The sequence below is a fragment of the Miniopterus schreibersii genome (assembly GCF_964146895.1).
Source record: "Miniopterus schreibersii genome assembly, chromosome: 4".
Taxonomy (NCBI): Eukaryota; Metazoa; Chordata; class Mammalia; order Chiroptera; family Miniopteridae; genus Miniopterus; species Miniopterus schreibersii.
This window is the reverse complement of record NC_138105.1, coordinates 19920599-19946133: the sequence shown is the minus strand read 5'-3', so window position 1 is coordinate 19946133 and position 25535 is coordinate 19920599. Positions and strand designations below refer to the sequence as shown.

General features: G+C 40.6%; 1 protein-coding gene across 1 annotated transcript; it reads right to left on the bottom strand.

Moving 5' to 3' along the window:
- Nucleotides 1-3102: 3102 nt before the first annotated feature.
- HSPA9 (heat shock protein family A (Hsp70) member 9) lies at nucleotides 3103-22341 on the bottom strand. The gene is made up of 17 exons (XM_081134040.1): nucleotides 22149-22341; nucleotides 20673-20731; nucleotides 20354-20441; nucleotides 19379-19560; nucleotides 18205-18329; nucleotides 17578-17651; nucleotides 17391-17497; nucleotides 16707-16869; nucleotides 16140-16232; nucleotides 12388-12597; nucleotides 10774-11001; nucleotides 9947-10051; nucleotides 9218-9335; nucleotides 8412-8506; nucleotides 7966-8058; nucleotides 7403-7543; nucleotides 3103-7108 (listed from the first exon to the last, which is right to left on the bottom strand). The coding sequence occupies exons 1-17, from the start codon at nucleotides 22227-22229 to the stop codon at nucleotides 7031-7033; spliced, it is 2040 nt and encodes a 679-aa protein (XP_080990166.1). The 5' UTR covers nucleotides 22230-22341; the 3' UTR covers nucleotides 3103-7030.
- Nucleotides 22342-25535: the final 3194 nt, after the last annotated feature.

Genomic DNA, 25535 nt, shown 5'->3' with positions numbered 1-25535 from the left:
CCTATTCTCGGAATCTGAGTTTTTTTTTTTTTTAGATTTCACATATGGTTGAGATCATAAGGTATTTGTCTTTCTGTATGACTTATTTTACTTAGTATAATGCCCTAAAAAGTCCATCCATGTTATCATTAATGGCAAATTTTCATTCTTTTTTATGACTGAATAGTATTCCTGTGTGTGTGTGTGTGTGTGTGTATCTCACATTTTCTTTATCCATTCGTTCTCCAGTGGGCACTTCAATTGTTTTCATATCTAGGCTCTTGTAAATAATGCTGCAGTGAACACGGGGTGCATTTATCATTTTGAATTAGTGTTTTTGGGTTTTTTTTGGATAAATACCCAGAAGTAGAATTGCTAGATCATATGGTAGTTCTGTTTTTAATTTTTTATGTTATTTTATTGATTTTAGAGGGAGGAAGCGAGGAGAGAAACATCGTGATGAAAACCATTGATCAGCTGTCTCCTACATGCCTCCTACTGGGGACTGAGGCTGCAACCTGGGCATGTACCCTGACCAGGAATTGAACTGGTGGACCATTTGGTGCATGGTATTATGCTCAACCAACTGAACCACACCGGCCAGGGCTATTTTTAATATTTTGAGGAACCTCCATTCTGTTTTCCTTAGAGGCTACACCAAATTACATTCCCACCAATAGTGGGTAAGTTCCATTTTCTCCACATTCTTTTCAACACTTGTTATTTCTTATCTTGTTTATCATAACCATTCTCACAGGTGTGAGGTGGCATCCCATTGTGGTTTTTATTTGCATTTCCCTTACGATAGTTATTTGAGCACCTTTTCATGTACCTGTCGGCCATCTGTATGTCTTCTTTGGAAAAATGTCTATTCAGATCCTCTGCCCATTTTTGATTGGATTGTTTGTTGCTGAGTTATATGTATCCTTTATATATTTTGGATATTAACCCCATCAGATATATGATTTGCAAATGTTTTCTCTCATTCTGTAGGTTGCCTTATCATTTTGCTGATTTCCTTTGCTGTGCAGCTTTTTAGTTTGAGGTAGTCCCATTTGGTTTTTGCTTTTGTTGCCTCTGCTTTTGGTGTCAAATCCAAAAAATTATCACCAAGACCAACTCATTCTAAAGACAAGTACATCAAGAAGCCTTCCCCATATGAACTGTACCTCAGAGTAACTAGGTACTTATTATGAGGGGAAGTTTCTCACTATAAATTCCAACTAAAAAAATGAAGAAAATATAGACTAGTATACCTTTAATAAAGGTAGAGATCTAGGTAATGATCACCAGTGGCTGCTAACCATCACAGTAAAGCCAACCGGAATTAAATACCTGCTGATGGAAGTACATGGCACCTGTTCTTGTAAAAAAACTGAACTTGAATCAGATCGAGCAGGGATGGAAGAACATGTTAAATGATATTATAGGAATGTAATCTGTGCAATGTGGAACGTAAGAGATTAAAGGCCCAGTGGCCTACTTCAAGTAAATTGCAAGGCAGGGGAAAAGAGGCAGAGAAACCTATACTTTGAGAGACTAAGGGGACATATCAACCAGCATAGGGTATGGCCTTTGTTTGGTTCCTGACTCTTTAACAGTTGAAAAAGTTATGAAACACTTGTGAAAATTTGAATATTCAAGTGTTTGCTATTAAGGAGTTAATATTTTTAGATGTGATCGTATTTTATAGAAAAATCCTTTTAGAAGTACCTAATAAAATGAGTAAAATTATGATTTCTGGAATTTGCTTCAAAATAATCCAAGGGAAGGTGGGGAAAATATAGTAAAAGTTATAAGAAATTTGTGAATTGAACATTAACAATTGAAAAATAAGAGTGTAAGAATTTGAGTGAAACAGCCAGTGTGGGCCAAGTGGGGAAGGCTTCATGGAAAAGGGTATTACCAAGAATGTTTAAGAAATGCAAAGGCAGGATTGAAGGGATGGCAAATGGCAAGGGAGACGGGGACCAGGAGGATATGACTTGAATTTAAGCCAGTTAGACCAGAAGGTAGATTGATTTCCCACTTATGAAATCTGTGTTTTTGTGTTTTTTTAAATATGTTTTCCTTTTTAATTGATTTCAGAGTAAGGGAGAGGGAGATAGAAACATCAATGATGAGAATCACTGATTGCCTCCTGCTCGGCCACCACTGGGGATTGAGCCTGCAACCAGGGCATGTGCCCTGACCAGGAATCAAACTGCGAACCAAGATTGCCTGGGTCATAGGTCGATGCTCAACCTCTGAGCCATCCCAGCTGGGCAGGAAATCTTTGGTTCTTAACCCTTTTTTTGGCCAGATTCCTTCAATAAATCAATGGACCATTTTCCCAGAAAAATTAATATTGACCTTCTTGCATTTTATAATCAGTGGTTTAAGGACCTCCTGAAGTCATTCATGTAGACTGCCTTTCCCCCATCACTGTTGCCTTTTATCTCCACATTCTGGGGCAAGTGCTACTAGAAACCTGTTTAAGAGCCTGTGATTTAGGTAGAACATTTTATTTCCTTGTTTCCTGATTTCACTCAGAGTTGAAGCTTGTAATTATTAAAGGCTGGTGTTATAATTAAAATTAAGCCACCCTCACAGATTACTTATTAAAGGATTCTTTGTAATGAAGAAGTGTGGAGCAAAGCATAGAACTGACATCTTATTCTTAGTAATTGATGCATTGATAGACACATGCTTAGCCCTGGCTGGGGTGGATCAGTTGGTTGGAGCGTCATCCCATGCACCAAAAGGTTGCAGGTCTGATTCCTGGTCAGGACACATACCTAGGTTGCTGGTTTGATCCCCAGTCAGGGCCAGTATCAGAGGCAACTAATTGATGTTTCCTCTCTCACATCAGTATTTCTTTCTCCCTCTCTTAAAAAAAAAAAAAAAAAAAAGACACACCACCTATGTAGTATTCCTAATGTACACATGACTCTGAACACAGGGAAATTATCATGTGAATCCAAAAGGGCCATTCTGCAAAACAAATGGCCTGTACCCTTAAAAAATGTAAATGTCATGAAAAGAAAAAACACATAGGAACTATTCTTAGTAAAAGGAGGTATAACTAAATGCCATGTATGATCTTTGATTTGAACCTAGATGAAAAACAATATTAGAGGATAGTATTGAGACAATTAGGGAAATTTTAATATGGGCTACATATTAGATAATTGTGCATCAGTGTCAGATTTCCTGATTTGAATAGTTGTGGGGAGAAGTTTCTGTTCTTACAAGATGTGTGCTGAAATATTTAGGATGAATTGTCATGATGTTCAGAAAACAAACAGAAAAGGCACACACAAGAGCATGTGAGCCCTGGCTGGGTAGCTCAGGTGGTTAGAACATTGTCCCAGTATGCCAAGATTGCAGGTCTGATCCCTGGTTAGGGCACATCAAGAATCAATGAATGCATAAATAAGTAGAATAAATCGATATTTCTCTCTAAAAACTCAATAAAAAATTAAATTCATAAATAAAAGTTTTTTAAAAAGTTGAGCCCTAGCCAGTTTGGCTCAGTGGCTAGAACTTAGGTCTCTAGACTGAAGGGTCCCAAGTTCAATTCCTTGGTTGCAGGCTCCATCCCCAGCCCCAGTCAATGCACGTGTGGGAGGCAACCAATTGATGTCTCTCTCTCACACTGACGTTCCTTTCTTTCTCCTACTCTCTCTGAAAAGCAATGGAAAAAAATCCTCAGGTGAGGATTAAAAAAAAAGTTGAGGAAAAAGTTAATTCTGCCTGGGTAAACAGCAAAGTTAAGTTTATTCAAGATCACATAGAATGAGTCAGCAACAGAACTGGACTCTAGGAAGAATAAAAGAAGGTTGCAAATTCATTTGGTCACTCTTATCCACCCTGCCCATCTCCCCTTGCTGGCCCAGGAAAACTTCAGGCCACATTACTATCAATTTCTCCTTGGCTACTTTTCTAATGAAGAATTTTTGTCTTTTACCAATTAAGTTTTAGTTTCCGGGTTTAGTATAAGTTGCCTCTAGGACTTTTGACAGTTGATTTAGACACAAACTTAAAAAACAAAGATACCTTAATCCACCCAGTTTTGACCAGCGGGATTCAGTAATTTGGCAAAAGATTTGAATGCTTGTGTGTCAGGCATTGTTCTAGGTGTTGGGAAATAGTGAGCAAAAAAATTTCTGGTCTCATGGAGCTTACATGGTGGCTGTCAGTGCTTCTGGGCTGTTAACAAAACAGACTGGGTAGCTTATAAACAAAAATTTGTTCCTCGCAGTTTTGGACGTTGGAAGTCTTGAGATCAGGGTGCCAGCATGGTCAAGTGAGGGTCTTGTACCCTCACATGCCAGAAGGGTACAAGGGATCTCTGGAGCCATTTTGGTAAGGGCACTACTCCTATTCCACTCTCATGACCTATCACTCCCCAAAGGCCCCACCTCCTCATACCACTACCTTAGAGGTTAGGGTTTGAACAAGTGGGAAAGGGGGAAGATGGCACAAATTCAGGCCATAGCTGTGAGGGGGGAGGACAATTAGGTGGTAGTAACTGCTAAGGAGAAAAAGAGGAGTAAAGATAGGAAATGGCAGGAACTTGAGGAGATGGAGCTATTTCATAAAATTTCAAAACCTTAGGAAAAATGTGAGGTGTAGGCCAAGTGGAAAGCTGGAGAAGACTTTTCCAGCAAGGGAAGGCACAAATCACAAAGTAAAATAATAGTTGGAGGGTAGAGAGGAAAGGTAATGAGGGGCCTGATCACATTGAAGCATATAGGCAGGCCTCTGACTGCTAACTGCTGTGGGGAAAAAGTAATAAGGTATGTAATTTTAAGTGAGGAAGAGTACTTGTAATAATCCAAGTAGTAACTAATAATAAGTAGTAGGAGTGGAGATCGTGATTCTGGATGCACTTTGAAAGTTGCTAAGATTTGTTCACTCCAGGTTTTTTGGTTTGGGCAACCATAACCAGCACATTTACTGGAAAGACCACTTAGGAAGGGAAATCAGAAGTTCCTTCTGGGGCCTAGTAAGCACTTGTCAAAAAAGGGAGACTGTATCTGAAGAAAAAAAATCTTTTTCCCTTTCAAGGCTTTTGCACTAGGTACTAATTTTATTCGTCTGTAACTGGAATACTGCTATATGTTCACTACACACGGGGAAGCTTGAGACAGTTGTACCTATCCAAGCAGATTTTCTCCCTCCTTCCTAATAGAACCCATATTGTTCAGGGGATGTTAGGCTGCTTTCCCTGATCCCAAGGATGGATCTTGAATCATATAAGCCAGTAGTTCTTAATTGGGATGCTTTGGAAATCCTTAGTTATCACAATGATTAGGAGATTCTAGAGGTGTTTAGTGGGCAAGGGCCAACCACAGATGCTAAATATCTAACAATACACCACAAAACAATACTTCATAAAGAATTATTGCACATCCCACAAGGTTCCCACCAAGTGTTCATGTGGCCAAGAACTTGAGCCTAGAATTTATTTTTCATATGAATCTCAAGTACTATTTACATGGGTGTTAATGAACAATTTTCTAGGAATGTAATTATGTAAAGTCTTTCATATTAGAGAATTGTACTGATTTTTCAAAAATTGATTTGAGAGGAAGAGACAGACATCAATTTGTTCCACTTATTTATGCATTCATTGGTTGCTGCTTGTATGTGTCCTGACCAGGAATCGAACCCACAACCTTGGCCTACTGAAACGACACTCTAACCAACTGAGCTACCCAGCCAGGGTGACACTATATTGATTTTTAAAGTATATATGAATTTCATTTGTAGACATCACCACAAAATAAAAGGAGGCGTTACCCCTGATGAGATCTAAGCCCCAAGTTCTTAAGATTCCTTCAAGCATGGCATACGACAATAGTCCATGAATCATGAAGGGAAGTCTGTTGGAAGACTTTTGGGGAAGAATTCTCAACACTTAAATGAGATATAAGAAAGAGGCAGTCATCTTTCTGCTTCTGAAGTTGTTAGCATGTGGTTAATTAGAACTACATAGGCTTTAGAACAAGCCAACTCACTGAGGGTGAAAGCAAAAATATAGAAAGAATCAGTACCTAATATTACTGAGCCACTAAACTCATACCTTAGGATTTACTACCAAACTTATATAAAGCTACTTAGAACTGAAAGCAACCTGAAAACACTAGCTCCTATTTTCATGTTAGAGATCTAGACTTTTAACATTCCAAACAAAAGGTGAGGCTAGAAGAAATCAAGAAAACACCTTAGAACCAGACTTGTCCCTAGTGATAATGCTTATTATTTCATTACACCAGCCATTCTAAATCTTGTGTTTCACCTCAGTGACCCTAAGTCACGGAATTGGAAAGTATGATGCATGTTATATTCTCAAAACTCAATCTCAGAGCCTCACGCCTCACAAACGAGATCAAGATGCTTTTCATATTTATTTTTTTTTTAAAAAAAAAATCCATAATGGATCAAAAATAATCAAGGATACAGGTGCCAAAGGCCAGAAAGTAACTATAGAAGTATGCTAGAAGAAAATTAGGAAGCCTTATTACCTTGTTTTAAAAGCTATACCTAACATAAATACTTAGCTTAGTTCTCCATTGATCTAGCTTCCCCACTCTACCTCTGAACGTGGCACGGCAGGCTTGTCTTGCAAGGTCTCAGTTGAAGGATCCCATATATACACAGGCTGGTATGGCAGTACTAAAGTATCTTATCCCCAGATGGTTTTATTCTAGGTCTGTAACCGACTACCTTCATTGTTTGTGTGTGCGATGGTCTCACCAGTTGAAAATACAGCTATTTCAGCAAAAAACAATGTTGTGTCTTTATAATCATTAAATCATCTTTCCTTTTATGTGCAGCTGAAAAATGACAGGCTAGGGACAGAACATTGTGAGCTTTGTACTGTTGGAATTATCACTCATTAATGATCATTAGCTAACAGTCACTAAATTTACATATTAAGGAAATTATATATAGAATACTGCAAAAACACAGTAAAAGACTGAAGTTTGACCATTTCTGCTCAGGCAGTCCCTTCACTCCCAAGCATCATATGTTGTCCTATTGGCTCCGAAGTTTACTGTTATTACTGTTTCTCCTCTTTTTGATCTTCCTTTTGTTCCCCAGTGCCAGAACTTCCAGAGCCTTCTCGCTCAGATGCCATCTGTTAAGAAAACATTTGACAGTCACTCATTTAATCTTATGGCTAACAGCTTGCTCTCTGCAGCCATATCCTGCCTACCCCCCCTCACTATTGCTGGTTTCTGTGACTCCTTCCCTTTGACCTTACCCTCCCTCACAAAGTAGGGTCAAGAAGGAAGGAAGGATATTTTCAACACTCCCAGTTCTATAAATGGCTATGTAGGGAGTCATCAGTAAGAGTAATCAAGAGCAGTTACAACTATATCAAGTGAGAAGGAAAACAGTCATTGAACAAAACACTCTTGAGTCCTTGTACCTTTTTGTATGCCATTTCGAAGAGCTTCAATGATGCTTGCTGAAGGGAAGACGCTGCCTGCCTTATGTTTTCTCCAGTTTCACTATCTTTTCGAGCCAGGAGCTCCCTCATTTTGGAAATCTCTTCTTTTAGCTTGTTGCACTTAAAAAAAAAAAAAAAGAAACAAGACCTTCACTTTTGGGGGGTTTCTTATCCTATTACATGAAGCAGTAGTATTAAAAAACAGTTTTTAAAAACCAAATTCCTGCCCAGCAGGTGTTGCTCAGTGGTTGAGCGTCAACCCATGAACCTGGAGGTCATGGTTCGATTCCCAGTCAGGGCACATGCCCAGCTTGTGGGCCTGATCCCCAGTACGGGGCAGCCGATCAACGATTTGCTCATTGTTGATGTTTCTCTCCAAAATTAAAAAAAGGGAAAAAAAAGGAACTGCAGATAATACCAGTAACCCACAAAACAAACAAAAACCCCCCAAACTAACTTCCTATCAAGACCCACACAAACTTTGTTGACACTGGTGACAATGCCTCCCAACTTGAACTATTCTGTTATAAAAGAGGGCTCACCTCGTCAGCAGGCAACTGGTCCTTGAATTCTTCCATCTTGCTTTCTGTATCATGAATGATGCCTTCTGCCATGTTAACTGCTTCAACTCGTTCCTAAGAAACATTAGAAATTGAAGACTTCCCAATCAATTGGTTGGCTGAAGTTCCTCAGTGAGAAAGACAACATATTGACTGTTACATATAGTTACATAGTAAAAACAGTAAGGGGAAGAAATCACTGTGGTTGGTGTGAGGTAGCCTGAGGTGTCTGTGAGAGATTTTAGCTAGACTTTGTAACAAGAATTGATATGGGAAGACTGGGAATAAATAATAAAAGCATTCCACATAAGTTATCTGCTAAGGGGGAGAAGGAACAGGTTGAGAGTAACAGAAGATATAAGATCGATGACAAACGTCTAAACTCCCACTTTCATCTCCCAGCTGAAAAGGCAGAAAGTACTAATCACCTTCTTTCGCCTGTCTTCCTCAGCATACTTCTCTGCGTTTTTAACCATATTTTCAATATCATCTTTGCTTAACCCACCAGAAGACTGGATCACAACTATAGTGAAAAGAAAGCATTTCGTTACTTCCCCGGTAAAACTGTATGTCTCATCCTCTATTGTATTAAGAAAAATAATACTCCTACACAGAATAGCCAATCTTGACATGAATTATGAAGAGGAGTACCCTATTTTCCTGTAATAGGCAGAGGGAAACCAAGGTCTGATATATCCTGCCTATCTGCCAAAACTTTCAACTCAGCCCTGGCTGGTTTGGCTCAGTGGTTAGTGTGTCAGCCCACAGACTGAAGGGTCTCAGGTTCGATTCCGGTCAAGGGCATGTACCTCAGTTGTAGGCTCCCCGGCTATAGTTGGGGTGCCTGCAGGAGGCAACCATTTGATGTGTCTCTCTCACATCGTTTCTCCCTCCCTCTCCCTCTAAAAATACGATAAAAAAAAATAAAAGGAAAAAAATCCTTGGGTGAAGTTTAACAAAAAAAAACAACAACAACCCACTCCAAAATACAAAAACAAAACCCCAAAACTTACAGCTCAGCATTCCAGAGGCTCAGTGTTTGCATATTTTGGGGAATAAACACATCTATCTGTTAATTTGAATCTGATAACTGGAGAAGGGGCAAAGAGGACTGACTCCTCCTCCTCAGGCTGGAAGAAAAGAGCTGCACAACTTAGAGGGTCTAGTTCCCAAAAGAAAGCAACTCCAAGGTCCCTTACCTCATTTTCACAGTCTGGTAAATAAGAATACTTACTCTGCTGCTCTCGTCCTGTACCCTTATCTTTGGCAGAAACATGTACAATCCCATTGGCATCAATGTCAAATGTAACTTCAATCTGAGGGACTCCACGAGGGGCTGGGGGAATTCCAATCTAAAATAAACACACAGATTAGGCTCCTCACACAGAGAGGTCCAGTGCTTTAGTTTCAAACCTATATAGTCTTCTGGGGAATAAGTCACTTGGTTCCAGGGAGGAACAAGCATAGCTTCACTTAATTAAATGTACAAAAACAAGTTTATAAGTAAAAGTAGTACTTCCATTGCTACCTGAAATAAACAGGGCTCATACCAGTGAAGGTTGGCTATAGCAAGTAATGCCTATATGTACCTGGGGACACAATAAATAGTAAGAGCAACCCTCATTATTCATCTCAACAAGAACCAATAAGCAATGCTAAGTAGAAGCCAATATCAAATGTCTCTTAAATTAGTAACCAGAAATTTCTCCTAATTAGCATTATCTAGGAACATTTCCCTGTCACCTATTTATAATATTCTTAAAGTTCCTAAGGCACAAGCAAGGCTTTCAGGTAAAAACTGAAGCCAAGGGTTATCCAGTTGCATAATTTGTATGTACACTATATTAAGATAACAGACTATGTGTGTTTCAGCAGTCTATGGTAATATTAGTAGAGGTTAGAATATAATCTAGCTTTACAATAAAAAAGAATGAGGAGCATATTTAGGATTCTCAATACCCACCAAAGTAAACTGTCCAAGAAGTTTGTTGTCTCCAGCCATCTCTCTCTCACCCTGACACACTTTAATCTCCACCTGAGTCTGACCATCAGCAGCTGTAGAAAATACCTAGGGAAAAAAGAAACTTCCTGGGTTGGCAGTCTAATTAAACTATTCCCTTACATAAAATACAAGCCAAAGAAAGAAACTCACACTGCAACTCTGGAAGAGTCCTAATGTACACTAGTTTTAGAACAAAGGCTTATGTCTTTGCTGGGAAGAGCACAGCAAAAGGGCATGCAATAGCTATTATTTCTGCTAAGCAAATATACTGTACAAAGATGCAGCATTGGCATAGAAGGCCTTAATAGGAACTAAAAAATGAGATGGTGAAACATGCTCATCTGGGGAAACAGGTCAGAGACAGGACATGTATTTTGTGCTCAGTCACAGAAAGTCATCACACACTTCTTCAGAATGATGTGTTGACAATACATCACCACACAAATACAGCAACGGCCAGTTTTCATAAAAATATCAAAATTGGAAGTCAGGAAATAGTTCTTAATCCAAGACCCAAGTCGTTCTCCACATAGCCCTGCTTGGCATCTCAGAGGACACCCATGATTCACCCATAACAGAAGCCCACTGCATTGTCTTGGCCAGGCCATTCTTTTTATTGCCTTTGAGAACAGAAGAGCATAGGGAATTTAGTCCCAAATGATGATGCTCCTTTTGGTAAGTTAAACAAAAGGCGAAGTTTTCCAGGAAAGCACAAAAAAGTGGCTGTGAATCACATCCTTCACAGAACCTAGTATCTCTGTGACAAGGTAGGAAGGGGAGGCTCTTACCTGGCTTTTCTTGGTTGGAATAGTGGTGTTCCTGTTAATAAGTTTGGTAAATACACCTCCCAGAGTCTCAATACCCAAAGAAAGGGGAGTGACATCCAGGAGCAGAACATCTGTGACATCACCAGCCAACACACCTCCCTGAATGGCAGCTCCAATGGCCACAGCCTCGTCAGGATTGACAGCTTTACTTGGGGCTCGGCCAAAGAGATCCTGCACAGTCTGCTGAACCTGAGCATCAAGAAAATAGAACCTGTTACTCACTACTCAAAGCAACTAATTGCCCAAGAAGGGGAGAGAGAACCCTAGCAAATTGCAGGGTAGGTTGCTTCCAATCCAAGGATTTCACTCAAATTATTAGTATTTCATAGCTGAATTCTTGTTCATGTAATGATCTGAATATATCATGTAGGTAACACTCATATACTTTACTCACATGATATGTCATTCATAGCCCTTTTAAATTTGGGAAGAATTTGTGTAAGTCTGTTATCTGGTTTTCCATACAACACATTAAATTAGAAATAGAGGGTGCAGGCTGGTGTGGCTCAGTTGGGTGTTGTCCCGTGCACCGAAAGGTTGCCGGTTAGATTCCTAGTCAGGGCATATGGCTGGGTTTTGGGCTCAGTCGTCAGTAGGGGGTGTGCAGGAGGCAGCCAATCAATGTTTCACCCTCTCTCTCTCCCTCTAAAAATCAACTGAAAAATAATTTAAAAAAATAGAGGGTGTAAGGCATGGGGACTTAGAAATTGTATACAAGTCCTCTTCTACATAGCAACCAAAAACCAACTCAAAGGAAGCGGTGCAGCGGTCATATAATGACAACACTGGTGCTAACATGGGACATGTTCTTCCCCTTCCCCTTCCCCCCCCCAACTAATGCTAGGAACATGTGCTATTTAAATAGCATTTGTGATAATTTATTAACATAGAGATATCACCCAAGTCCAAAGCCTCTCTTTTTCTCTCCAGATTTGTTCTGTGCATATTTTCTTGAGCCCACATACTCAAAAATTAAGACGACATCGAGGCCCAAGAAAATTCTATGAAAGCCATAAAGAATTTCATCTTCAACAGTTTCTGTGCTCAGTCATTAGCTTTCCACACACCTGTCTTTTCAGAATGATGTGTTGATGAATAGAATGCATCATTGCACAAATCTCTGTTGAAGAGATACAATTAGAAACCCCAAACACATGCAAAGACATGTCCAAAATTGCCCCATAGAGGCTACTTAATATCAAGGTTTTAATATATGCATATATATTTATTGGTTTTTAGAGAGAGGGAGAGAGAGAAACATTCAAAGGCGGCCTCCTGCATGCTCCCCATCAGAGACCGAGCCTGCAACCCAGGCATGTGCCCTGAGAACCAAACCAGCAACCTTCAGTGCACAGGACAACACCCAGCCAAGCCACATGGGCCAGGGCAGTATCAAGGTTTTAAGCTATCTCTGACCTTCAATGTTCATTCCTAAAAATTCTTCAAGAGTTAAGAAGTTCAGGATTCTCCCTGCCACTACCCCAAAGAAATTCTGCCCTTCCTAATCCTTTCTTAAACCATGTGCTGGCCCCCTCTCTGCTCTCCATGTTGAGAATTCCATGGGTTCATCCATACCTTGGGCATCCTAGTCATGCCACCAACAAGAATCACTTCTCCGATGTCACTCTTGCTGACTTCTGCATCTTGCATGGCTTTCTGGCATGGGGCGATGGTCCTCCTGATTAGCTCAGCAACAATCCCCTCAAACTGAGCCCGAGTCAGCTTCATATTCAAATGCTTAGGTCCAGAAGCATCCATCGTAAGATATGGCAAGTTGATGTCGGTCTGCAAAGGAAGCAGGGAGACCAGTAGTGGCGAAGTTTCTTTATTCAATTAAATACCGTAGGACAGGAAGACTCTGAATGCCACAGTGGTCATACCTACTTTAAAGGAACAGCCACCAAAGACAATGACTCTTTAAGATTCAACCACTTATCTTCCCAAAGGTAAACATTCCAGAATCTATTATTAAACAATGAAGAACAGAGGAGAGAAGCAGAAAAAAGCCCTGTTCAGGAGACAAAGAAATGTTCTACCACTAAACATACAGGGTGGGGCAAAAGTAGACTTACAGCTTGAGTACAGGAAACAGAGTTTATTCCTGTATTTATTAATTCTTGTATTATTTTCCATATGAACTGTAAACCTACTTTTGCTCCACCCTGTATATTAAGAACCACACTAATGGTTTTTTCCACTGAGTTTTAAAAAATTCCATGTACATAAAAAACAAAAACAAACAAAAAAACACACATGAAAGATATGCTCTGAACCAAATAACCTGCCACCAAGCCAGGGCTTCATAAGTTTCAGGAAGATGGCTAGAAAGCTACAAGCAACAGAGAACTACAAGGACTGACTTTACTGCCATCATATCCACAGAGAGCAGCTAGCATGGCCACAGTCGCACCATATAATATCCAATATTTCATAAACCCCAAATCCTAATAAGGCATGGATTAACACCTCTCATCGATGTTTCTCTCTCTCTAGCCCTCTCCCTTCTTCTCTACAAAAAATAAAAATTAAAAAAAATTATATGTATACACACAGGCACATATATATAAAAAGAATATTCAGACCAAAAAGACCTCATCGCTAAACATTTGCTGAAACAGGTGTCCTAGGGGTGGACTCTCAGGAATAGAATTACCTTATACATCTCCAACTTCACATCAAAGCAAGGCTAGCAGGGAATAAAGACTGAGGGGAACAAATTCTTAACCACCTTTTCTCAAGTAAAGTACCTGGGACTATTAGATGCTTAATACAGTTAACACACCTTCTGCGGAAATAGTGTTACTAGGTATTACCTTAAGGAACATCATTGACAATTTTCTTTCTTTGCAAAATGCCAATAACCTAAATCAGAAAATAGAATTTAATCATCCAAACCAATATGACCCAATAGAACTTTCTGCGACAACAGCAATCTGTGCTGTCCAATTCAGCAGCCACTTGACACTTAACGGCTGAGCTCCTGAAATACAGCTAGCACAACTGAGAAATAGAATTTAAAAAAAAATGTTTAATACCCACTTGTGGCTATTGTATTAGTGTACTTCTATATGCTGTAAGTTAATGACAACCTGAAAAACTCCAGGACTCTCAACTCTATAAAACCAGTTCCTCAGTTTTGTCCTTAATCTTTCTCAAATCCAAATACCTCTCACTATCACACTTGAGTCCAAGTCCTCTCTCTCACCACCTGGTGTGCTATATATAATGGCCTCCTAGTGACTTCCCACATCCACTCACACTGCCTCTGCCACAGAACCGCTCCCCACTGAAAACAGAACTCCACCTCAGCCAAAGCACTTTTCATAAACCCTAACCTGACCATGTTACTGTCATCACATGAAGTTTTCAGTGGTTTATACTCACTCAACTTTGTAGAAGAGACACCAATTCACAAATTTATAAAGCCTATAGCCTCCTGTCCCTTGCTCCCCTGCCCGTATGCACGGACCCCTTCTCAGGTCTTCAACCCAGTGCCTCATACTTGACTCATTATCACTTCCTGATTAACCCATCTTTAAGAAGCTCTCCTTGTCATGTCAAACACCTGTCAACTGTCAGGTTCCTCCATTATAATTATAAATCTAACTTTTTCCTTTTTACCACATTAATAGCAGCTTACATTTAGAGTATTTATTGTTTACTATGTGTAGTCCTAAGCATGCTACATATATGTATACGTTCAGTAATCCTTGCAACTCTAAGGGGGAAAGTAGCCCTATTATTTTCATTTTATAGATAAGACAGAAATGTTGCCTGGCCAGCGTGGCTCAGTGGTTGAGCACTGACCTATGATCCAGGAGATCCTGGTCAGGGCACATGCTGGGGTTGTGGGCTGGACCCCCAGCAGGGGGCGTGCAGGAGGCAGCCGATCAATCATTGATGTCTCTCTCTCACTCCCTCTCCCTTCCTCTCTCTGAAACCAATAGACATATTAAAAAAAACAAACACACAGAAATGTTAAGTAATTCATCCAAGGTCACACTGCTAACAAGTGATGAAACAGGACTGGAACCCCGGCAATCTACTTGTAGAGCCACTTTTAACCTCTACATTACATTACTTCTGGTTTGACATTTAATGTAATGTTTTAAATAATGTCTACCTCCCGCACCACACTAAACTACACAAGGGTAATGTTTTATCCTACAGATTTACAATCACACATGCACAAACATTAATGTACAAGGACGCTCAATATACATTGCTATAATGACAAAATGCTGGAAAACAACCCAAATGCCTATCAATAGGGTACAGCAGGTCTTTGAATAATGACATTTTGTTATAACATTGATGAGATGTCATAGGAATTTAACTCGTTTTTTAGCCTATAGTAAACCGGTTTCCTTATACAGCACTTTGCTTAAAGTCGCAGGAACTATTGATGACGTTAAGTGAGGACTTGCCGTACAGTCACATTAAAACCAACCATCTTCTCCCTCCAAAGTGTCAGATCCCTGGGAAGAATTATAAGCTATTCTCTGGCAGCACTGCAGTATTTCAACCCTAACCCTACCCACCACATTGCAAAGTTCTGCCACTCTGTATGATAGCAGGAAACAAAGCAACACATCAATACCATGGGTGACTTTATACAACTGTCACTCCTTAAAGAAATTCCAGGTTTGATTGAAGTTTAATATCTCTTCTCTTCCCAGTGAGTAATCAAACTAACAACTAAAGTAGTCACAGGCTCTGCTTCTCTGATGCCACCTGAAAACCTGGAATTAAATCTCCTGCCTTCCATCTTGTTTCATCTCTGACCAGATCTAACATGCTTTCTACAATTCTATTCTTAGTGATTAAAGCAAAGTGAAGCTTCACCTCTCAGAAATGAAGCAGCATAGGCCGACACCTTAAACAGATGCTGAGTGAATCTGATGCCCAGAGGGTAAACCTTGCTCAGGTGTATAAAACCCCAGCCTTCAGCCAGGTTTCATAGCTCACCTTCTAGATTAGTGATCCAAATAATTACATGAGAAACAATTAGAGACTCATAAAAAGAGCTATCTTGAATCAAGTGAAGATAGTAGCAGTGCTAAGAGTAACATAGTATTTATAGGCTAGTAATTCTAATTTTGCACACTGTTAGTCTAGATTTTAGCTCCAGTATACATAACCTCTGATTTGGATGGTTAGCACATTTAGCTCACCCACTGAAACACACACGTAAATACCTACTCCTTTGCTCGTGGAAAGGTTTATTACCACCAACCAGAAAACTGTAAGGCAATTAGAATATGCTATTCAAGTAAGCTCAGGCTAAAAAGACCCATCAAGACTGCTGTGATTCCTCCATGTCTCACCTGCACAGATGAGGAGAGTTCACACTTAGCCTTCTCAGCAGCTTCCCGAACTCTTTGAAGTGCCATGTTGTCTTTCGTCAAATCAACTCCCGTCTACAAAGTGAAGACACACAGTACTAGCATTAAGGTAATGATAAATACTCTTAAATTGTAGTGAGAAGCTGTTAACAACACAAAATAGAGCCACACCTTTATGAACAAGCACAAATTACTTATTACCCTTAAAAATCTGTAGGGAAAACTTATTCTAAAAAAGCTATGTGTGTCTGGAGTCAGGGGGGTGAACTGATCTCAGTTGTTTCAGCTGTAGGATTCTAGCTCAAAAGAGTTCCCAGAATCCCCTTTTCAACGTTATACACAGAGTGCCATATACTTTCAATCTGTTGTGTATTCTTAATCTGAAGGTACAATAACCAGAATAGTTCAGTCCAGCCATGAAACTGAAATAAAAATATTTTAGTGCTCTACTCAGGGCAAAAAAATTCAGTGCTCTATTCAGGGCAGCAATCTGAACAAAGAAATTCTCACTATCCCGATGTCTATATATTAACCACACCAATAACTAACCTCTCTTTTAAACTCCTTCACAATGTGTTGTAGCAAGGCCTGGTCAAAGTCTTCACCACCTAAGAATGTGTCTCCATTGGTGGACTTCACCTCAAACACTCCTTTCTGAATTTCCAGGACAGAAATATCAAAAGTTCCACCACCTAAATCATACACAGCAATGCTAGAAAAAAAAAAAAGGCGGCCTTAAGGAACAAAATAATGAACTATTGATACATGCTACACACATGGACGAACCTTGAAAACATATCTGACCAGCACATGATGGAGCCTATGCCACTATACATTTCAACAACTAAATAAGTATAAACTTGACCATTTCCCCCAAAGTATAATTATTATGAAATCTGATAACTGTGTGATATTTGTATTAACATATGGCCCTAAAGCTACATGTAAAGTATACATACAGTTGAAAAGAAATAAATTCATTTAAAAGCAAAATTGGCAATATCCCAACCATTCTTTTGAATAAATACCTGCCAACATACAGACATACCAAAGAAGGTAAAAAAAAAAAAAAGGACCCTATTAGGGGAAAAAATAAACAAAGAAATGGTCTTGAATGAAAAGGACTATACAGCCTTGAAGAACATCAAGGCAGTGTATTTTTAGTCTAAATACAAGGCTTAATCACTAAGAAATCAAGATGTGACTTGGGTGGAGTTTACTGTACAGACTTACACTCTGTCTTCTGATTTGTCTAGACCATAGGCCAGAGCAGCAGCTGTGGGTTCATTAATCACCCGAAGCACATTTAGTCCGGCTATCTGGCCAGCATCCTTAGTGGCCTAAAAAAGAAAAAAGTATTTTTCCACCTTTGTGTCCCAAATACCACTAATTTCCTAAATAAAAATGCTAACTGACTCACCTGTCTTTGAGAGTCATTGAAATAAGCTGGGACTGTGATCACAGCATTTTTTGCTGTATGCCCCAGGTAATTTTCTGTTAAAGAATCAAGAAATGAATCCAATGAGATTCTGTCAGATGAAACAGGTAACACAATTACTAATGTAGCCTAATAACCTGTGTCATCCTCTTGGAGCTACAAACAGGATTCATCAGTTTTCAGCACGTTAGGACCTAACAAGTACACAACCTTGTAGGAAAACACGACGATTAAAGAAACTGATTAAAAACAAAGATCTCACCTCTAACACTTCAGTGAAAATTCACCAACTAGAATGACTTAGAACAGGGAAGTTTTAAGTTTCACCTAACAGAGACAAAAGCTTAATATATATATAGTCTTTTGGCTTTCAATACATTACTCCCCTACTGGAAAAAAATAAACAAGAAAGGCACCATTAAGAAAACTTGGAAGATGTATTCAACCTATAGGGAAGGTATAAAGAGTAACAAAGTTTTGCCATTCCTAGGTTTTTCTGTATAAAAGTCATCAGACTCATCCAAGGGACACTGGGGTATAAAAGCTAGTGATCTCAGACAAATCACCGAGTTCTTAGAACTTTCCCAGATGTGAACTTAAACTTCTCACCTGCGGTCTCTTTCATCTTCATCAACACAAATGCTCCAATCTGACTTGGAGAGTAGAGTTTTCCATGAGCTTCAACCCAGGCATCGCCATTGGAGGCACGGACAATTTTAAAGGGAACATTTTTACTGCAAGACACAAAAATTGTATTTGAAAAGCCATGCCAATGCAATCCACCATGATATGGTTATCATACATCATGAATGTCCACCCTCCACCCCAAGAAATCTATGGCCAATAAGAACTTCAGAAATCCATTTAATGAAATCCTTTAGAAAGTAAGCATTAACATGTCAAAACATCCTGATGAAACCTGAACACTTTACTTTCCACCAAACAAAAAATTTATACAGCTGCAGCTGCTTTGGAAAACGATTACAGTTATCACTATAGGACCCAGAAATTCCATTACTAGGAGTCTAGTCAAAAAAAATGAAAACATGCCCACACAAAAACCTGTATGCAAGTGTTTATTGCAGCACTATCATAATAGCTAAAAACTGGAAACAAATGCCCATTAACTGATAAATGAATAAACAAAATGTAGTATATACCCCACAATGTAATATTATTTGGCCATAAAAAGTAATGAAGTAAAGATACGTGTTACAACATGGATAGACCTTGAAAACATATCTGATTAGCACATGATGGAGCCTGTGCCAATGTCTGTCTTATGAGTTTAACACCAATTTACATGGCCCAGGAATGACTAGCCAAATCTTCTTATATCATGTCTATACACAGCAAAGACATAATATGTGGAGGCAAAAGTGTTGTGTTTTGTTTTAAAAAATATATCTTTATTGATTTAAGAGAGGGAGAAGGAGGGAGGGAGGTAGGGAGGGAGAGAGAGAGAGAAACATCAATGATGAGAGTTGTCATTGATCGGCTGCCTCCTGCATACCACCTGACTGGGGATTGAGCCCGCAACCCGGGCATATGCCCTGATCAGGAATTGAACCATGATCTCCCAGATGGATCCTAGGTCAATGCTGAACAGTTGAGCATGCCTGGCCGGGCCAAAAGTGAAATTTTTGAAGGAGATACCCTTTTGGCAGGGGAGGGCTTGCTCCCAGAAACAAGCAAAATTACTAAGGTAAGGTGCTCCAGGGATCCTGCTAAAAGATTCTTCTGTGTGGCCTTTGCAAACAACTATGCTTTTGCCATTACTCACATGTCTTTCTGGACTTCAGGGTCATCATATCGCCGGCCAATAAGACGCTTTGTGGCATAGAATGTGTTGTTTGGGTTCGTGACAGCCTGTCGCTTGGCCGGCATGCCAACAAGCCGCTCACCATCTGTTGTAAAGGCCACAACCGAAGGGGTGGTTCTGGCACCTTCGGCATTCTCTAACACCTAAAACACCCAAAGCAAGACAGAGATTCCAGTCACCACCAGTCTTTATATCAATCATTTAAGACAAAACAGATGCCATATAACAAAATAAATGCTCAAGAATAGTACTAATGGGCACACTTTTCTGCCGTGGATGCTGATATAGTAAGTACCTTCTACTAAAGACAGCGAATGCTTAAAAGATCTTTAGTTCTTTACTTTGAAACTACAGAAAAAAAAACCCAGAATGAATATAAACCAGAGATTTCACAGTCAATGGAAGAACAATGTAATGTTTCCTTCCAGGAGAATTAAATCTACTTCTCAATTTTTTAAAACAAAGGCTAAAAAGTTTCAGGCATATAAAAAAATTGCCAAGAAGCAATTCAACAATCCCAGGTGTTCTAAATCTTAAGAATCTAGTGGGAATAAAAACTATATGAAAAGATTAAGGAAGTTTCTAAGGACATGCTTTACTTAGGATGTGGCCCATGTGTCACGTGGAGCTCTACTTGCTTCTAAACTGTTTGTTCCTGCACCTCAACCTTAGTTCAACTGACTTACAAAAGTGCAAGACTTATAACAGAAGTAATCTGTAATCTATCTGCAAACCATCCCAATGGTTCCTAATGGTAACTTAGTAGCTCAAGAGGACACACTTAGTAGTCCACAAGGAAACACTTTTAAATCCTTGGAAGTCAAATCCATTCAATTATCAGCACCATGCAATTAAGTATAAAGGCTCACCTCAAGAGTCTTAAAAACTTGGGCACTAGCTACCATTACATGACCCAGAGCTTCAAATCATGCTCACCTTTGCTTGTTTACCTTCCATAACTGCCACACAGGAGTTGGTAGTACCCAAATCAATACCAACAACTGCTCCTTTGATTGCTTCTGATCTATAAGACATTTAAAACAATGTTATCAATGTTAGCGTTTAATAGTGGTCTCCCAAATGGAATACATAAGAAAATGTTGGACACTGGGAATAGTGTCCCATTATGTAATTTGAAAATAAGTATTTTCAAATAAGTCATTTTTTCCTGAGTAGAATCGTTAATCACAAACTTAAGAGACTACTGCTCTGGGGTTTAGTATTTATCTCTCAAAGGAAATGAAGTTACACTTACGCATAGTCACGCCTTGAAACAATTCTAAAAGCCTCATGACTAAGGCCATTCCAGCCATCCTAAAGAAAAGAAAAATTACATAAGCCGTTAGTACATATGAAAACTTGGGCTTGTTCTAATTATTCTTCTGAAGAACAAATTAAAGTTTGAGACTTTCATTCTATTTAACTGAGTGCCTATCATGTATAAAGTATACTGAAATGATGAAGTATTTTATGTATAAAAGGTACTATGGTACTGAAACAGCAAGCAAACAAAGTATGAGTTTTCCAAATAAATCAGGTAGAAGTAAGGAGATAAAAGCAGATAGATACAAAATGGTCTTGAATTACATTATAACACGGTTTCTCAACCTTGGCAATACTGATTCTGAGCCAAATATTTATTTGGGGGGGGGGCAGGGGCTGTTCTGTGCATTATAGGATGTTTAGTAGCATCCTGGGCTTCTACTACTAGAAGCCAGTAGAGTAGCACAGCTCCCCAAGAATGTGACAATCATAATTATCTCCAGACATTGCCAAATGTCCCCTGGGGAGGCAAAACTGCCCCTGGTTGTGAATCACTGCATTTCAAAATACTACTCAGAAAGTTCTCAATTTCAGTCAGGGGCAGTGTACACCTAAGCCCTACATATACACGTGTGTACTGCAGGTATAAATCTAAGTTATTCAGAGACATTTCCCCTGACCCTGCCAAACAACCACTTTAAAGTTAGGATTAGAAATCTTGTGGAGTCCGTTTGAATAAAATTTTGTTTTTCAGGAGTGGCCTCCAACCAGGATCAAAGGGAAGACCTTTGTTACAACCTAACCTCAGGCTACTTCCAATTCCAAGCCTTCCTTTAACCCCAGTGAGACAATGCCAGTTCTCCAAATATGTGTTTTTGATCTTACATGGTAACAAGCACCATGGCCTTTTCACAGCCTGCTTACGTTTTCTGAAAGAACAGAGAACAATCTTACCTCCCAAATTTTGGGGAACTAGCTACACAAACATTCCTAAGCTAAAGAATCAGAGCTTGATTTTTGTACTTATTAAGTTGCAGTCTTCATTTCACCATAGCAACGGGGTCCTTGCACACCCTGTATTTTACAGAAGAGAACAGTCGTCTCCGATTCGTAGGTAAGAAGTACACACTAGAACAGCGGTTCCCTCCTAACTAGAATTGCGTCCCTTGCCCCCAAGGCCAAACCTGTCCCATCAGCCACAGAACGGACTGTCAAGACCACTATCCACTACTTCGTGAAATAAGACTCCACGCTGGCAAGGGGTGTGACTCAGCAGGGGCCGGGACATGGAGGTAAAACCCTGAAACAGGCCTTGAACTGGCAACGCTGATTACAGAAAACCCGTTACCTTCCTTCCCAACCTGATCTCTCCCAGAGGATTCTGACCCCGAAGGGCGCGCGGCCTTCTACTCCAAGGCCCAAGATCGTGAGCCGTGAGCTCCTCGGGGAAGGCCCTGTAGTTTCTTACCTGGTGGCGGGCGACCGTGGAGCCCCGGGAAGCTGTTGCGCCCACGAGACGAGATGCCGCGGCTCGGCTGGCGCTTATCATCGCGGCTAGATGGAGAGAGCGGCAGGCAGCAAAGAGTCACTCGGACAAGTAGGAGCTAAGCTGCGCTGCGCGGCGGTGGAAACGCTTCTGGAAACCTCCAACCACGTGGGGTGGGGAGGGCGGGGGTTGGTCGCTGGGGCCTGGAGGCCCGCTCTTCCGCTGAGGCGCTGCTTGGGTTGCCTGACCAGCGACTACCTGACCGCCACGGCCGGAGTCAGGGCGTTCAGCTAATACGCTCCGCAGCATGATGGTTGAAAAAGTATGTCTTTGCGTTCTGGCTGGGGCAGGTATGGGCTTAGTGAGAGGCGAGGGGGTTAGGAGAAGTGTAAAGGCAACACCTTGGACAGCCCTGGTCCTCGGAGGCTGCAAAGACTCAAGGTCACACGGGATAAATTGCGTAAAGATTACAGTCTCCTTGCGTCAGTTGCGTGAGAGGAGGGGCCTCTTGCGCTTGCGCAGCTAGCATCGCGCTGAGTTCTTGGAGCGCATGTGCTCAGGGAGTGGCGGAAAACGGGGGTGGAGTCTAACTGCTGCACTCATTGGATGCCCCAGCGCATGTGAGTTTGGGCCGGACGTAGCCCGGGACGAGGCCGGGCGCATGTGCAAGCCTCGCGCTTGGTTGTTTTCCCTGCTTCCGCTTTGCGCGGAGGGCGCCATCTTGTCTTGGGTCATTGTTCAGTGTAAACCTCAGGCTCAGAACCTTCGTTGCTCGTCACCGTCCTTTATTCGTTTCTTGGCTGCTTGTTGGTATTTTTTTTACCTTTATTTTGACTGTTAACACTATTACAGATGTCTCCATCTAGCCCCCGCCCCTCCTTCCCTGTGGCCGTCACCTCACAGTCGTCTGTGCCTATGGGTTATGCATATGTTTTTTGGCTAATCCCTTCACTTTCTTTCATCCAGTCCCCCTGCCCGTTGGTATTGCAGTAACTTGAAATGCAGCTGAATATGCAGACCTTCTACAAATTCATTCTGTATTTTACCACAGGGGTCTCGGGTTTAGAACTACTCTAGCAGCCTTTCATTCTCCCAGTGCATTGGGTTGCTTTGGGCTAATTATCGCGCAAACTCTCTAGAGAAAAACTGCGTGACCCCCCCCCCCCCCCCCGCGGCTGTGCTGTGTCTCACTGAGGCTCCTCAGGCCCATATCAAACCTTGTGCTGGTTGCCTGGGACAGAGGCTGTGGGTTCTGCAACAAGATGGCAGTGGCTGCCGCGCTGTGACCAGTTTCAGATTTTTGACAAAAAGAATTAATTCACCGATTCAACAAATATGTACAGTAGTGCCCACCGTGTGTCAGACACTGTTCCACGAACTGAGAATACAGTGAAAACAACCTAAATTCACTTATCACAGCTTGAGCTTGATTTTGCAAATGAAGCAATTTGTCCTTCAAGCTTTAAAGTATTTCAAAAGAGTAAGAGACTCCACTGTTAAGTGACCGCTGTGTGAGGAATTGTGAAGGAAATGTCAGGGAAGAAAAGAAGATAACGAGTTTACATTGTGAGGGGTATGGAAGGGAGAGTAAAACAATGAAACAACATTGGTTATGGATTATAAAGGTACTTTAAAAAGAAAAACAACCCACCCCCGTAAGTGTTAGCTCATATTATCCTCTCTCGTCTACTTAACACTCATTTCTTTTTTTTTCTTTCTTTTTTTTAATTCTCTCAGAGGTAGACTTTGCTGAGGTTTTTAAAGATACAGGATAATGACCCCTGTTGGTAGAGATTAATATTCCAAAACAATATATTGATGCAAAAGAACATAAGAGAGCCCTAGCCAGTGGTTAAAGGGTGGGCCCAAGCACCAGAGGGTCATGGGTTCAATTTCCGATAAAAGGCAGGTACCTGGGTTGCAGGTTCACTCCCTGCCCCTGGTCAGGGTGTGTGTGGAAGGCTGCCAGTCCATATCGACCTCTCTCTCTTTCTCCCCCTCTCTGTCCACCACCTCCCCCCTCCCCCCCCCCCCCCCCCGAAAATGTAAAAAATATCCTCAGGTGAGGATTAACAACAGCAACAAAGAACATAGAGAGGAATGACGAGGAAATAATATTAAGCATTGAAGCAAAATGGAAATTGAAAACTACCATCCTTATGTTGTATATGACAGAGAGGGAGGAGGGCAAGTGGAATAACTGGAGTAATTCATTCTCATCTCAAATGGTTCTCTGAGGAGTTTGCTTTTTTTTGTTTTTTCTTCTTGTAGCATACATTTAAAAGCCATCAAAGGAATCCTGGAATCGAATAGTGTTAGCTAAAGGGTGTCTGAAACCCTGGTTCTGTATGTATGTGTTTCTGGTGGTTTCTCCCAAAGCCTGGCAAATTCTTGCCATGACCACAAGGGGGATGTGGTAGCTCTAGATATTAAAAGCAGGAGTTGAGAATGGGGCTGTATTGCATTTGCCAGTTTGGAGGGCAGGCTTCTGGCTGCTTTGCAAATTAATCTGGCCTAAAGCCTGAAGGCTTGAAGAAATGAACCTGAGTCTGAAGAGAAGTAGGGTGCAAATGAATAAGAATGAATGGTTAGCCCTGGCTGGTGTGGCTCAGTTGGCTGGAGTGTTGTCCCATGTACTGGAAGGTCACGGATTTGATTCCAGTCAGGATATATACACCTAGGTTTTGGGTTGGATTCCCGATCAGGGCATATAGGGGAGGCACAGATCAATGTTTCTCCTCTCCCCCACTTCCTTCCTCTCTTCTAAAAAAAAAAAGGGAAAAAAAGGATGGTTAGGTCCACAGCCAGGTGGTATAATTCTATTACCAGAGAGCACAATATTGTATTTTACTTCTCTGTTGTCATCTCATTGTCACACAAGAAAGTGAAAGGAGTTGGTACATGATTTGCATGCGGGTAAATGTTTACCGGACAGAACAGGTGGCAGTCTAATACCTGTGCAAACTATTTTAACATATTTGAAGACAGGAAACTAGTTTCAGTGTTTAAGTAACTCCCAGCCATTAATAGGAATTGTAATTAGATAGTAATCACTAATAGTTGTTAAGTGTTTAGGTGCCACATACTGTCTTAAGTACATTAGCTAATGGAATGCTCCCAACAATAATCTCAGGAAAATACTATTGGTACTCCTATTTTGCAGATGTAGAAACTGAGGCTTAGAGCACTTACATAGGTCACATAATAGTATGTAATTAGGTCACATAATAGAATGATAAAGCTAGAATTTGAAACCAGACTGTATGACTCCAGAACCTGTAGTCCTAACCACTAGGCTCTGCTGCCCCATAACCAAACTGGGTTTGATTTTTTGTTTTAGCCTTACCCAAGGAGTGAGGATATTTTTTC